Raw genomic sequence first — 16,581 nt, forward strand, 5'->3', positions numbered from 1 at the left:
ACCATGGTCTTGTAGCGAATAATGGGACCCATGTAGGCTAGAACTGGTTGAATCAATGTTGTTTCCACGTCATCAACCCCAACATTGTCATGTGATGACGTTGAATCAATTTTTCCATTATGAAAAAGATTGCAGTCAGACTGCAGTATAACTGCAGTATGCAGCAAATACTTAATCCAAAATAACACTGTTTATTTTACTGCAGTAATTTTGAAGTGTAACTGCAGTTAGAGTGCAGTATAACTGCAGTTCAAATGCAGTGCACTGCAATTATTGCATCCAAAATACCAGACTGCAGTTATTGCACATTTACTGCAGTTTCAAAACTGCAGTCTTTTTTTGTAAAGGTTACACCCAACTAAAATCCAGTGTCATGGTGAATGTTTTGGTTGATTTCACGTTGAATTCAAATGAGTTGACAACTCAAGGATGTTTTGTGCCCAAAACATCCCTGGGTACAAAATCTATTATGTCAATTTTCTATGGGCCTTTCAAATCTACAGAAGCACATACCTTTTAGTATCAGAATAGGGGTTATGATATTTGTATGTGTTTTATAGTATAAATATCATTGAGACAAAGCTTTTTTTCTGCCCATGTTGTAATCATTTGTTTCAGTGCTGACGTTTTTGTTTGATTCTAGATGTCACACAGCCCAATAGCCTGATTACTGAACAAGCATGCACACGTTTTCAGTCTAGAGTTTGTGCAGTCAATCCATGTTGCCTTGGTTACAGGGATGGGCTCCACTGCCAATAAATACACCACACCTTGACTGACTCTCAGGTGTGGCAATTGTGTCCGCGCAATTATGAGTTCAGCAAAGCCATAACGTTTACCTCTTTCACTGAAAAGTTACTGTACTTTTACAAAGACATTGAAAAGCTTGTCGGCCTGTGAACCAAATACCATCAACAAGGTAATGTTACACATGTGTTGCTTCGTATTGTATCTACGCACATGCATTCATGTCTCAAGTTGTGTTTACCACTTCATCGCATGAATCTAAGCAAGACAAACGTGGTGATATTGGGGCAATTTAAATGTGTTCTTACTGGTGGAAAGGTATTTAAGGGTCTTACAAAAGCCATTTTACATTTTCATTGTAATACAAGTTTTGAAAAATAAAGTCCAAAACAGTGAAAGACAGGGGTGTTGAATGCCTTGCCTTAGATACCGTACTATAGTACATTTATTGCGATCCATAAAACTGAACAGTGTACGTCTCTACGTTTTCCACTAGAGGTCAGCATAGGAAAAAATCCCTCAGTATCCAATAATTTGGCAGAACTGATGAGACATTAACTTGTTGGTGTTATATTTTTTTGTATCGTCATTTCTTTTCACACTCTTTATTCTTCTCAAATTAAAAAATGAAGTTACAGCAAAAGTTGCTCCTCAGTTGTAATAGTTGTTTGGACTTGGTTTGCTGATACTCTGACATCAACTGTGTTCACCGCTACTATCAGGGAACTTGCCACTGTGAACCTACACAACAACAACATGGAGCAAAGAGAGGAGGCGCAAGAAGAGGAGGAGGAGGAGGACATGCACATTCCCAGGTCAGAGGTTATGGTCATCAGACTGAATTATTTTGGTTGGACTAAATTCAATACATTAGTTATATTATCAACATACTAAATATCCAAACATCTGTTTTTTTTGTACAATGAAACATCTATATCTAATTACAAATCCGTAGATATATAATTGTTGACCTTTCTTAACATTCTAGATCATCTCCCAGGAATGCTCATGGCACAAATGAAGTCTTAGGGAACGCCACATTAGCTGATGATGACAGACCAGGTAACACTTCAAATCAAAATGGCAATGTTGTAACAGAACAGTCACTGTTATAAAGCTACATATAAATACAAATCCTAGTAATTAAATGTCATGATAGACCCGCCCAGCAGCCTGGCTCTGATGGAGCCCCGACCCAGGAAGAAACGCCTGATGGCCCCTGCCCTAAGTCTGACACTGGATCGCAGTGACTCGGCAGTGTCCGACGACTATGACTCTGCTGCCCTCATTCTCTCCCCCGACGACGACGACCTGGGACTGGACTTCGACTTGGATGCCATGGAAACGCCCTCGGACAGCGAGTCCCTCCACTTTCCAGTGCACAACATGGATTTGGAGGGTGAGGACAGGGTGCAGTGGACACGACAGACTAACAGCCTTTATCTGTGGTCTGTTTCTTCACTCTCACAGGTTCAAGATCAACCCATTAACTTATTGAACCACTTTCACTTTGATTATATTTGACATTTTTCACATTAGATAAGACACAAATGTTGGACAATACATAATATAGCTATTATCTTTATATATGCTTTGTATTAGGTGATCTTGACCCCATATATATAATATATTATAGATAGTACACAACCACTCTCTGTCTATGCATTGTGTTACCTACCGGACATCATGGGAAATTTACCATTGAAACATTATTCCCATTCAAAGATGATCTGGGAGTGGCATCATGTTGCCATAAGGCCCGTGGGTCAGAACCAGAGCAGATAGGAGTGGGCTCTCTGGACCAAGACCAGGTGGACAGCCAGGGCACTAGGTGGCGCAGGTTCTGCATGGGAGACCCTCCTCAGGAGAGTCTGGTCAACATGAGTGTACTGGAGCCTTACCTTCGTGTCTTGTCCCATGGGGGTGAGTCCAGATTCCCAGCACTTACTTAACCTATCGGACATTATGCGAGAATGTGAGTTTTTTTCAGGCCAATGGAATTCGGCTAATGTGAGCGTTTGTTGTGAGATCAACTTGGATGACACAAAGAGCGTCTTCACTTTTTTTTTTTCATCTTTATTTTTCCCTCATCCAAATGTTGTTTTCCTTCCAGGTTACTATGGAGATGGGTCTAATGACATCATTGTGTTCTCTTCCTGCTATCTCCCTGAAAACACCATGGAGAACTACCAGTATGTCATGGACAACCTATTCAGGTGTGAGAGCTAATAGTAAAACACTATCTGTATTGGCCACTCTTCAGGTCAACATAACTAACCCCAGAAACCACTAAACATTGCAGGTACATTGTGGGAACGTTGGACCTGATGGTGGCGGAGAACTACGTCATTGTGTACCTGTGTGCCATGGCCCAGCGCAACAAGCTCCCCGGCATTGGCTGGCTCAGAGAGTGTTATACCACCATTGACAGAAGGTTAGTTCTGTTTACTCAAATGGGCTTAGTTTGTGGTCCTATTTCAGAAAACTATATGCCACAGTGAGTAACAAAACAGTACAAAAATCATTCAACTCATCAGTCTCTCATGTCAGTCAAGTCTCCAAGTTGTAGACCACGTTCCAAGCCGTCTACATTACAGTCATCAACTGTGCAATCAGAATGCTCAGGATGTGGTTAGTGGATATGTTTAACAGCTATCCAGGCATTGTGAGATCTGGAAACTGGAATGTAGTTGGCATGGAATGCAGCCAAAGTCAAGTCTCAAGTTATTTGATGCCAAGTAATTAAGTCTCAAGTAATCAAAATCGTTGAAATTTGTCTCAGTCTGTGAAAAATATGTATCAGAGTGGAAAATCAACTAAGCAGGCTATCTTAAGACTTCGAAGGAGAGCAGGATGTTTTCCGTGTCAACTGTATAGGTGAAAACTGGATGACAATAGTGCCTAGTGTGTTGCATATTCAAGTGTGCAATTTTAGATTTTCCCGCCAAAACCCTCTCTGCTAGCAGGTTCTGTTTGTTCAGTAACACCCAGACAGGAACGATCCTTAGCCACCTGTTGTTCCAGATGATCTTGAAGAGGTTTAGTGCCTCCTGCATCGCCATGACATAGGCCATGACATAGCTGCTGCTGTCCACCACAAAAAGAACATCCCACACATCAGCAAAACATTGCATCCACTTTTGTACCTCTGACCTCTAACATTAGATAAATTAAACCTTGAAAACATCTCACATCCCTGAAGCCTTTTTACTGTTGTTTTGTATGGAATGCATTTTCTCCTCTGCACTGAGTTCCACATGTAAATATGGCATCTGATTTACTATCGTGCTTTTCCCAGATTCACCGCTCCTAACGGTAGTAACTGGCGCTGGCAAGTTATTTGTTTATTCTGCTTGTCTTCTCGTAGCTGTTTATTAAATCATTTTGTTTGCTTCCCTCCGTGCCTTCTGAACACGTTGGTCTTTACTGCACAGGGAACCCATATTAAATTAATAATACTAGATTCCGAGACTTACCAAAGAAAACTTATTTTTTTTCAAAATGTTAGAATTAGTTACGTTTGTAGGCCTATTGCCAGTTACAATTCAAATACAACCGGTCGATTAAGGCCATGACCGTATCAGTTACTTCTTTATTAATATATATATATATAAAAACAGACCCCTTCCTCCCCTAAAATGGCACTCTGTGTCTGGCAACGAAGTGGGACAACACAGAACGCGTCCTCTGCCCCTCTCAGAAGGTTGATTCCTAGAACGTTTTCACTGTGAATCCGCAATGAAGTCATCAAGCATAATGAAGATGTAAATGTTCAGCAATGAATCTAAATATAGGCTATGTGTTTTCAAATCGAAATTCCCACGATGACTTACCGTAGAGACACACTGAATTTTAGCGCTATTCTCTAGAATCAATCGATTTTCACGTGTTGCCCAGAATTCTGACATTCAAAACAATGCAGTTCCGTCAAAGCGGAAGCGGTGGCTATATGTTCCTCTTCCCTTCCCCACAGCGAGAGTAAAGCAGGTGGAAGAATGATAATTTAGAATGAAACTTCTGAAACAAATGTTTCCGCAATTCCTCTAAAATGGACGCATGCGATCATTACATAAAGCTTGTTGCTGATTCGAAAGTCTTGCTGTAGCAGCATTGCCCAAATTGTATATGTATATTCTTTATTGCCCAACTTGTAATTTCCCCAACTTGGCATCTAGTGAAATACATGTAGGACTCGGCTACTGGGAACGTGTTGTTTGTGTTAGGAAGTTGTGTAGAATAATAATTATTGTATCGAATGTGAATGATCCATGGTGCAGTCCTTAAAGTCCAACTTGCTCTGATATGATCTGGCTGTATACAAATCAGGGCAAAACACTCCACCCAAAACCTGTTCATTTGTAGTATTCTATGGTCCATTCAAATAAATTATATCATTATATGACATCATATTTTATTCAGCTGGGCAATTTGTTGTATGAATGATATAGTAGTGTCCCTACTCAAAGGCATGGAAGCCTAGTAGTTGATTAGTCTGGCTAACACATAACACTCAAAAGTCCTCTAGAGTCAGGAATGGCTCTTTGATGTTGTCGTCACAATGCGTCAATGATGGGGGCTGTGCTTTTACAGGTTGGCTCTACTCTGTGTCTGTCACTCGAACACCCACAGGCACAGACCCAGAGTGCTGCCCCTTTCATTACAATGTTTTGATTTTCAAATCCAAACAACAAGAGGTCTCAACCCCCGAGGAAAATAACTACATTTGAGAGAACCAATCAGACCAGTGTGGTCAAAGCTCTCCCTGTGCTGTGAGTCACATGGGTTGTGTCATCCAGGTTAGTAGCCTGAACCACCATCCTGACTGCTGCGCTCTCCTTTAGTGAAACAGAATATCAGCTACCATGTCGAGTCTCAAGTCATCGAATTTGTGACTCATCGTGATCTAACTCAAGTCTGCACCTCATTAGGTAATTACTAAGTAATTAATATTTAACCATACTATCAAAGTAATACCAGTAGGTTACTTTTATACCACTACCAGTACTTTTATTTATTTTTAAACTTTAAAAAACAAAAAAACAACTTAAAGCATAAACCTGCAGTTAAACCCTCAGTAAATATTCCCAAGTAATGCCATGTATTGTATACTTAAACAAATTGTGTGAGAGTTTGAATGTGCAACCATACTGTATGTACAGTATAGGAAACACACAGCAAGTAGCTGGCCATAAGAGTGTCCCATTGGGCCTTAGCATCCAACAAGTTCACGAGAGCCTGCTTTGTCACTCCTCCTTCTTCAGCCAGAGGATGGCGTCAAAGCCAAAGTGTAGTTATGAGTTTCCTCCTGACTTCCCTCACAGCCAACCTATAGTTATCAGGCTAGGAGGAAGTAGATTCCAGGGTTGTGTCCATTAGGCACCAAATGGAAGAAAATGGACTGAAACAGGTACGGACTACATGGACTTTTAAAACGTTTGACATTGCGTGCCCTAATGAACACAACCTTGTCATGAGTGTTATTTTTTTCAGGATGGTTACAACAGTGTCCAAAGGCTTGTGTGCAGTATGGCCACTAACATACATTTCGAGAAAGCTTTGATGTTCTAAACCTCGACCTGGGTCTCCTTGTTCCTAATAATGTGACTAAATGTCTGGACCCAGTAAAGGTTTCAAGTGAACTGCAGGAGGAAAACAACTGCTAAGACCATCACACTAACCTAGTATCTTGTTGAAATGAAGGTCTAAACTTGACTATTCATGTCCCTTTATGTTATCTGAATATACTTGGTCACATATCAAATATGTGTAAAGATTTCTAGAGGTTGCCTTTTGTTCAGACACTCATATACAGTCGGAAGTTTACATACACTTAGGTTTAAGTCATTCAAACTCGATTTTCACACCACTCCACAAATTTCTTGTTAACAAACTATAGTTTTGGCAAGTCAGTCTACTTTGTGCATGACACAAGTCATTTTTCCAACAATTGTTTACATACAGATTATTTCACTTATCACTGTATCACTATTCCAGTGGGTCAGACATTTACATACACTAAGTTGAGTGTACCTTTAAACAGCTTGGAAAAGCCCAGAAAATTATGTCATGGCTTTAGAAGCTTCTGATAGGCTAATTGACAACATTTGAGTCAATTGGAGGTGTACCTGTGGATGTATTTCAAGGCCTACCTACAAACTCTGTGCCTCTTTGCTTGACATCATGGGAAAATCAAGACCTCAGAAAAAAATTGTAGATCTCCACAAGTCTGGTTCATCCTTGGGAGCAATTTCCAAACGCCAGAAGGTACCACGTTCATCTGTACAAACAATAGTACGCAAGTATAAACACCATGGGACCACGCAGCCGTCATACCGCTAAGGAAGGAGATGCGTTCTGTCTCCTAGAGATGAACGTACTTTGGTGCGAAAAGTGCAAATCAATCCCAGAACAACAGCAAAGGACCTTGTGAAGATGCTGGAGGAAACAGGTACAAAAGTATCTATATCCACAGTAAAACGAGTCCTATATCAACATAACCTGAAAGACCGCTCAGCAAGGTAGAAGCCACTGCTCCAAAAACACCATAAAAAAGCCAGACTACGGTTTGCTACTGCATATGGGGACAAAGATGGTACTTTTTGGAGAAATGTCCTCTGGTCTGATGAAACAAAAATAGAACAGTTTGGCCATAATGGCCATCGTTATGTTTGGAGGAAAAAGGGGGAGGTTTGCAAGCCAAAGAACAACATCCCAACCGTGAAGCACGGGGGTGGCAGCTTCATTTTGTGGGGGTGCTTTGTTGCAAGAGGGACTGGTGCACTTCACAAAATATATGGCATCATGAGGATGGAAAATTACGTGGATATATTGTAAAGCAACATTTCAAGACATCAGTCAGGAAGTTAAAACTTGGTCGCAAATGGGTCTTCCAAATGGACAATGACCCCAAGCATATTTCCAAAGTTGTGGCAAAATGGCTTAAGGACAACAAAGTCAAGGTATTGCAGTGGCCATCAGAAAGCCCTGACCTCAATCCTATTGAAGATTTGTGGGCAGAACTGAAAAAGCATGTGAGAGCAAGGAGACCTACAAACCTGACTTCACCCAATTTATTGTGGGAAGCTTGTGGAAGGCTACCCAAATCATTTGACCCAAGTTAAACCATTTAAATGCAATGCTACCAAATACTAATTGAGTGTATGTAAACTTCTGACCCACTGGGAATGTGATGAAAGAAATAAAAGCCGAAATAAATAATTCTCTCTACTATTATTCTGTCATTTCACATTCTTAACATAAAGTGGTGATCCTAACTGACCTAAGACAGGGAATTTTTACTTGGATTAAATATCAGGAATTGTGAAAAACTGAGTTTAAATGTATTTGGCTAAGGTGTATGTAAACTTTCGACTTCAACTGTATTTGTGATATGGTTTTGGACTCAAGAGACCAGGGGTGGTGGAGTACTCAGGTTGCGGTGTAGGGTTTGAGCATAGCCTGAAGGTAGGGAATCAAATCAAATCAAATTTTATTTGTTAAATACACATGGTTAGAGGAGAGAGCCTAGAACCGAACCCTGGGGGACACCAGTAGTGAGAATACGTGGTTCAGACACAGATCCTCTCCACCTCACCTGATAGGAGCAGTCTGCCAGGTAGGATGTAATCCTGCAGACCCTGTGGCGCCCAGCCCAGAGAGGGTGAAGAGGAGGATCTGATGGTTCACTGTGTTGATGGCAGCGGATAGATATAGGAGGATGAGAACAGAGGAGAGAGGGTCAGCATTGCTAGTGCGGAGATGGAGAGCCTCTGTGACACAACGAAGATCCGTCTCAGTTGAGTGACCAATCTTAAAGCCTGACGTTCTGAGAGAGATAGCGAGAGAGTTGGTAAGAGACAGCACACTCAAGTGTTTTGGATGTCAGAGGGGTCGAACATTGGTTTCTTGTGGAGGGGAGAGACTCAGAGGAGACGCAGCCAGTGAGTTGATTAGGGAAGTGAGGAGTGGGAGGTCTCCAGGGATGATCTGGAGAAGGGAGGAGGGGATTGGGTTGAGCGGGCAGGTTGTCAGGTGGCCGGACCTCACTAGTCGCAGGATTTAATCTGGAGAGAGAGGGGAGAAAGAGGTCAGGGCTTACGGTAGTTCTGTGTGAGTAGGACCAGTGGATAGGGTGAGGGAATGAGCTGATGTCATCACCCTTCTTTTCAAAGTGGTTGATAAAGTTGTCCGCAGAGAGGGAGGAGGGAGTGGCTGGACGATTAAGGAGGAAGGAGAAGGTGGGAAAGTGTTTACTAGGGTTAAAGGCAGATCATGAAAGTGAGTGATAAAAAGTGGCTTAAGCAGTGAATACAGAGGAAGAGAAGTTAGAGAGGAGGGAGTGAAGGGATGATAGGTCCTCCAGAAGTGTCGTTTGCGCTCATCAAGTGTATTGCCTGCCTTGTCAGTGGGAGGGGACTGGGAAAGGGTCAAAGTGGCAAAAGGAGGGGAAAGAAAGAGTTGGAGAGAAATGAATCAAAGGCAGACGTCGGGAGGTTGAAGTCGCCCAATATGAAGAGCAGTGAGCCATGTCAGAAAATGAGCATATCAAGGTATCAAGCTCATTGAGGAACTCTAAGGGCACCTGGTGAATGATAGATGACAACAATGTTAAGCTTGAGAGGACAAGTGACAATGACCACATGGAATTCAAATGAGGAGATGGAGAGGTAAGTGAAAATCTCCACTTAAGACAAATGAGCAGCCATGTGCCACCACCGCGACGACCAGATGCTCACGGACTATGAGAGAACACATAGTCAGATGAATAGAGATCAGCTGGAGTAGCAGTGTTGTCTGGGATGATACATGTCTCCGTCAGGGCTAAAAAGTCAAGGGACTGAAGGGCAGCATAGGCTGAGATTAACTGTGTTCTTGACCACAGATTGGCAGTTCCAAACGCTGGCGGAGTCCAAGAATTCCACATGGGTTGTGCATGGAGGGTACACTAAATTAGAAGGTCAAGGGGAGCGGGAGCGTCTAAAGCCTACACGGAGAGGAGCGAACTGGGATAGAAAACACACACACAAAAATATAAACACAACATGCAACAATTTCAAAGATTTTACTAAGTTACAGTTCATGTAAGGAAATCAGTCAATTTAAATCAATTCATTAGGCCCTAATCTATGGACAGGGTGTGGGTGCAGCCATACAGTAGGTGGGCCTTGGAGGGCATAGGCCCATCCACTTGTCAGCCAGGCCCACCCACTAGGGAGCCAGGCACAGCCAATCCGAATGAGTTTTTCCCCACAAAAGGACTTTATTACAGACAGAAATACTCCTCAGCACCCCTCCTCAGATGATCCCGCAGGTGAAGAAGCCTGATGTAGAGGTCCTGAGCTGGCATGCTTAAACATGGTCTGTGGTTGTGAGGCCATTTGGGCATACTGCCAAATTCTCTAAAACAACATTGGAGGCAGCTTCTGGCAAAGAAATTAACATTCAATTCTCTGGCAACAGCTATAGTGGACAGTCCTGCAGTCAGCATGCCAATTGCACGCTCCCTCAAAATCTGTGGCATTGTGTTGGTAACAAATCTTCACATTTTATAGTGGCCTTTTATTGTCCCCAGCACAAGGTGCACCTGTGTAATGATCATGCTGTCTAATCAGCTTCTTGATATGCCACACCTCTCAGGTGGATGAATTATCTTGGCAAAGGTTATAAATGCTCACTAACAGGGATGTAAACAAATTTGTGCACAACATTTTAGAGAAGTAAGCTTTTTGTGCGTTTGGAATTTTTCTGGGATTTTGTATTTCAGCTCATGAAGCATGGAACCAACACTTTACATGTTGCGTTTATATTTTGGTTCTGTATAGTTGAAAAGCTACAAAAGAGCAACATGAGAATCTGAAAATAACAAAGATATTCAAGTGAGAGAGTGGTGTGGAGCCTTCCTCTCTATATTTCTTCGATTAACGCCACAGAGGAACTCCGCAGAACCGTCTTTGTTTTCGGCGACGGTACCTCTGCTGACATGACCGCCACTTACAGCTGCCCCATGAGAAAACAGGGGACAGTGATGTACTAACATCATGTTTTACATAGGATGCCAAGTTCACAGTGTTTAAGAACTGGTTTCCGGGACAAGATGAAGTGTTTGTGGATGAAAAAGCACTTTCAATTAGAGGTCGACCGATTATGATTTTTCACCGCCGATACCGATACCGATTATTGGAGGACCAAAAAAAGCCGATACCAATTATTCGTCCGATTTCAAAAATGTATTTGTAATAATGACAATTACAACAATACTGAATAAACACTTATTTTAACTTAATATAATACATCAATAAAATCAATGTAGCCTCAAATAAATAATGAAACATGTTCAATTTGGTTTAAGTAATGCAAAAACAAAGTGTTGGAGAAGAAAAGTAAAAGTGCAATATGTGCCATGTAAGAAAGCTAACGTTTAAGTTCCTTGCTCAGAACATGAGAACATATGAAAGCTGGTGGTTCCTTTTAACATGAGTCTTCAATATTCCAACGTTGTAGTTATTATAGGAATTAGAGTACTATTTCTCTCTATACCATTTGTATTTCATATACCTTTGAATATTGGATGTTCTTATAGGCACTTTAGTATTGCCAGTGTAACAGTATAGCCTCCGTCCCTCTCCTCGCCCCTACCTGGGCTCGAACCAGGAACACATCGACAACAGCCATACTCGAAGCAGCATTACCCATTGCTCCACAAAAACCGCGGCCCATGCAGAGCAAGGGGAACAAGGAGTGATTTGAAACGCTATTAGCGCGCACCCCGCTAACTAGCTAGCCATTTCGCATCGGTTACACCAGCCTAATCTCGGGAGATGATAGGCTTGGAGTGCTGTTGGCAAAACGCACGAGAGTGCTGTTTGAATGAATGCTAATGAGCCTGCTGCTGCCTACCATCGCTCAGTCAGACTGCTCTATCAAATCATAAACTTAGTTATAACATAATAACACACAGAAATATGAGCCTTAGGTCATTAATATGGTTGAATCCGGAAACTATCATCTCGAAAACAAGAGGTTTATTCTTTATTCTTTATTCCGTTCCGTCTTTTATCTAACGGGTGGCCTCCATCAGTCTAAATATTCCTATTACATTGCACAACCTTCAATGTTATGTCATAATTACGTACAATTCTGGCAAATTAGTTAGCAATGAGCCAGGCGGCCCAAACTGTTGCATATACCCTGACTGCGTGCAATGAATGCAAGAGAAGTGACACAATTTCACCTGGTTAATATTGCCTGATAGCCTGGATTTCTTTAAGCTAAATATGCAGGTTTAAAAATATATACTTCTGTGTATTGATTTTAAGAATAGCATTGATGTTTATGGTTAGGTACACATTGGAGCAAGGACAGTCCTTTTTCGCGAATACGCACCGCATCGATTATATGCAACGCAGGACACGCTAGATAAACTAGTAATATCATCAACCATGTGTAGTTAACTAGTGATTATGATTGATTGTTTTTTATAAAGATAAGTTTAATGCTAGCTAGAAACTTACCTTGGTTTACTGCATTTGCGTAACAGGCAGTCTCCTCGTGGAGTGCAATGAGGCAGGAGGTTAGAGCGTTGGACTAGTTAACTGTAAGGTTGCAAGATTGAATCCCCGAGCTGACAAGGTAAAAATCTGTTGTTCTGCCCCTGAACAAGGCAGTTAACCCACCGTTCCTAGGCCGTCATTGAAAATAAGAATGTGTTCTTAACTGACTTGCCTAGTTAAATAAAGATTAAGCAAAGGTGTAAAAAATAAAAACATGTTTAAAAATCGGCCAAATCGGTGTCCAAAAATACAGATTTCCGATTGTTATGAAAACTTGAAATTGGCCCTAATTAATCGGCTATTCCGATTAATCGGTCGACCTCTTCTTTCAATAGTTCTACATAGAACATGCTTTTCGGTCCAGGGGTAGGTCTCACCCGTGTCTGGCAAAGCGGCCCTTAGAGTCTAAAGACATGTTCCTTTGTAATGTGTTCTCTACCAATAGAGCTAGCAGTCTGTCTTTTGACACCCGACAGTGTCTATCCAACTTCCCCTCTCACTTCCTCTTGTTTGGCTTGGCCCCTGTTAGTGTGAGAGGTAGACTCCTTACTCAGCAGTTTGCGCCTGTCTGGGGAGTCACACAGACTGGGCCCCAAAGAACCTCTGGTAAAGATACAGGTCTTACGGAAGGGTTTAAACCGTCAATCATGGTGATGTGACAGGTGTGTGAGAGAGGTAGTGGACAACCGCAGTAGATATACTGACAGATTGAAAGAACAACTGTAACCTTTACTCTTACACTTGATTCTGTTTTTCTCATAGGTTGAGGAAGAGTCTGAAAGCTCTATACATTGTCCACCCGACCTGGTACATCAAGGCCCTGATCACCATCATCAAGCCCTTCATCAGGTGAGGACCACCATCCCCCGAGACACCAAGTCCAGTCTTTCAGGGTTGCTGTTGTTATTGTTGTTGAGTCAATGGGCCCTGTTACTACATGAAGCAAAAAGAGACAGCGATAGAACAATGGCCACTGTTAGAGCAGCCGCCCTGATCTGGTAGCTGTAAGAGTACAAATTTTATGTATATATTTGATCTAAATCACGCTGTCCACTACTCTTATCTTTATTTTTGACATGTTGGCTCTGTGTCCTCACATAAAACGAATGTCTTCTGGTCCCGTCCGCCTCACAGCTCCAAATTCAGTCGCAAGCTTCAGTTTATCGACAGATTTCGGGAGCTGTCCCAGCACATCCCTATTGAGCGTGTGCAGATCCCCGACTGTGTCAGACAGTGAGTGACCTCATCAGACACTCTCACACAGTCACAAAGAGCTATGTTAATGAATCCATAAATAGAAAAGCCCAACACCTATATGTATTGTGTGACTAATATATAGTTATTCCTAATCACTCTGTAACTACTATTGAGCAAATAAAATTATTCACTTAAAACATTTTTTTAAAATCTGCTTTACAGCGAGAAAACAGGGAGCCCTTCTATTGTGACGGTTCATGAAAATGTATGGCCTTTGTGTATGTATTTATAGTTTTTTCAATCTATTTCCATTCACATAGGTTTGACGAGAACATGGACAGGTGACACGTTCAGAATGGTGATCTGGAACACAGTATAAGGTTAGGTACATGAAGCCAAAAAGTGGACTAAAAAGGCTCAAATCTGGCAACCCATGACTTTGATACTGAGGATGAACCGGGCTGCCCAATCTGATATCTGTTGTCCTATGAGATAACTTTAGTCATACATCACTTGACAAAGTATCTACTGAAGGACCACAAGTAGATGCACTGTGTACAAAAACTTTATGAACACCTGCTCTTTCCATGACATACTGTCGACTGACTAGGTGAAAGCTATGATCCATTATTGATGTCACTTATTAAATACACTTCAATCAATGTAGATGAAGAAACAGGTTAAAGAAGGATTTGGGCAAGACAAAGATTCAAGTGCCAGGCGCACCCATTTGTGTCAAGAACTGCAATGATGCGGAGTCATTTTCATTCTCAACTGTGTCTTTTGTGTTTCAAGAATGGTCCACCACCCAAAGGATATCCAGCCAATTTGACACAACTGTGGGAAGCATTGGAGTCAACATGAGCCAGCATCCCTGTGGAACGTTCGACACCTTGTAGAGTCCATGCCCCGACAAATTGAGGCTGTTCTGAGGGCAATGTGAGGGTGCAACTCAATATTAGGATGGTGTTCTTAATGTTTTGTACACTCAGTTGTAAGTACAATGTAACAATGTGTACATACACAAATTATTACATTACTATCTACCATGTACAGTGGCGACCCGTCATTCAGGGCAAGTGGGGCTGAGCCCCACCTGTTTTGAGCACAACATTTTTGGGGCTTTCCTGTTCTGCATGTTATGGCGTTAATACTTGTCACATATCAGTTTGCAAACAACGTTAAAAAAAACAATATCATTGAGTTAATAAAGCCGCATACATACATGGCCTATTTATTGTTTTCCTAAGGCAGCTCCAAAAAGCAGGTGTTTCAGCTTAGCTCAGTGCTTTCTGTGGTGGTGGCGCAAGCCAGCAGAAAATACGGAGAGGTGCGCAGTGATTGGCTCAGTGTTCTGTCACTCATGGGGACACTACGTCACCACCAAGTTTAAAGGTAGAGCTAGAAAATGTAAGCCTTTTGGGTGCTGCCATAGAGTTACATTAGAAGTGCCCATCCAAGAAGGTTCAAGGTCATTGGCCACAGATAAAATGACATCAAATCACATATCTACAGTAGCTTTGATTGGACTGTTAACATCATACTTTCAAAATCTTAGCTTGCAGTCATCATCATAAATCAAGTTGACAATCTACTGGCAAATAATTTTTAATCCTTCTCATATGAAGAGAAATAATGAAGATAATTTATAGATCAAATGTACCGGTGCTCATTGGCCATTTGACATAAACATTACACAACGAGTTGGAAATCGGAAATTCAACAATGAGTGGTTTGGAAGGAATCAGTGGCTAACTGCAAGCATTGCAAAGCAATCATTACCCTGCTATTCAGTGGAATGGTTATGTGGTCTACGATTAAGAGTCTCTTTTCCTAGTTTAAAATGATAAACATTCAAAATTGGCCATGCTGTCACTGAAGCATGCTTTGTGCCGCACTCACACCAATTGTTAACTCAGAACTGCAAAATCTGACTTCAGTGAGTTCAAGACAACTGGGAACTCGGGGAAAAACGAGCTATGGCTGGGAAAATACATTTTGAACTTTCACCCAACTCAGAACGCAGGCCTCTTTCAAGAGCTATGACCTGAAGATCACTGACGGCATCATGATTCAACTTTTTTGTTGTTGTTGGAGTTCCCAGTTGTCTTGAACGCACCATAAATCCAGAGAATGCCAGACTTTAATGACAAAGTTTGATGACAAAATTTGCCCACGAAGGACCGCCTCGCCACCTTCCTGTTTATGTGAGCACAGCAAGGTGAGTCCAAAAATGTCTGGTATTGTCACGCCCTGACCATAGAGAGCCTTTTTATTCTCTATTTTGGTTAGGTCAGGGTGTGACTTGGGTGGGTAATCTAGGTTGTTTTATTTCTATGTTGGCCTGGTATGGTTCCCAATCAGAGACAGCTGTTTATCGGTCTCTGATTGGGGATCATATTTAGGCAGCCATTTCCTCACTGTGTCTTGTGGAATCTTGTTTTTGTGTTGCTTGTGAGCACTCCAGAACATCACGTTTAGTTTGTTCTTGTTTTTGTGCCTTTTATTGAATAAACATGTGGAACCCATATCGAGTTGCGCTTTGGTCCTGGTATGCTTTCGACAATCGTGACCTGTGCTGCTGCATAAATGATGCAATATGCCAGGGAGATATGTATACTGTAGCTAAGAAAGTAATACTAAGTATGTGGTGTAGTAAACTTTTAGTAGCCCATGTGCCTCACCCTAATAATTGTCTATTTTTACCTTATTTTTTATTTTACTTCTGATTTGGTGGTGCATATGTAGCCTATAAAGTTTTTTTGAGAAATGTAATCATCGAATATGGTTAGAGCTTTCATTCTGCTTATATGCCCCCTTTATTCATCCTAAGTGTTCTCCCTGTACACCAAGTCAGAACCAAAGAATGGCCCATGTTCTGAATTATGTTGCAGTGCATTTCAAAAGTGCTGAACAAAGTTATATTGACTATGTCCTTCCTAGCTTGGTCATTGTCTTAATCAAAATGACAGATTGCCTCTTATCTGCTTGTCGTCCCCTTATGCCATAGTTTGTACATCTCAATTGTCAGTAGAAACCACATTTGTTTAAGCAAGTCAGCCATATCAGCTAAGTCAGTAAATGAGGC

General features: G+C 41.6%; 1 protein-coding gene across 3 annotated transcripts; it reads left to right on the top strand.

Annotated features, from left to right (window-relative positions):
* The first annotated feature begins 792 nt into the window (after window positions 1-792).
* Window positions 793-16,021, top strand: LOC124043491 (bcl-2/adenovirus E1B 19 kDa-interacting protein 2-like protein). 3 transcript variants are annotated; one of them, XM_046362143.1, is made up of 11 exons: window positions 793-919; window positions 1,470-1,562; window positions 1,736-1,809; window positions 1,907-2,146; window positions 2,473-2,670; window positions 2,861-2,963; window positions 3,050-3,181; window positions 13,059-13,145; window positions 13,431-13,529; window positions 13,814-13,873; window positions 14,289-14,340. In XM_046362143.1, exons 2-10 carry the CDS (start codon window positions 1,504-1,506, stop codon window positions 13,836-13,838), a joined length of 1,017 nt encoding a protein of 338 aa, XP_046218099.1. In that variant the 5' UTR covers window positions 793-919; window positions 1,470-1,503; the 3' UTR covers window positions 13,839-13,873; window positions 14,289-14,340. The 3 variants fall into 3 exon arrangements, with proteins under 3 accessions (XP_046218099.1, XP_046218098.1, XP_046218100.1); XM_046362142.1 differs by having other exon boundaries at window positions 13,814-16,021; XM_046362144.1 differs by lacking the exon at window positions 793-919 and having other exon boundaries at window positions 1,552-1,562; window positions 1,888-2,146; window positions 13,814-16,021.
* Window positions 16,022-16,581: the final 560 nt, after the last annotated feature.

Source organism: Oncorhynchus gorbuscha, linkage group LG09, assembly GCF_021184085.1.
Source record: "Oncorhynchus gorbuscha isolate QuinsamMale2020 ecotype Even-year linkage group LG09, OgorEven_v1.0, whole genome shotgun sequence".
Lineage (NCBI taxonomy): Eukaryota > Metazoa > Chordata > Actinopteri > Salmoniformes > Salmonidae > Oncorhynchus > Oncorhynchus gorbuscha.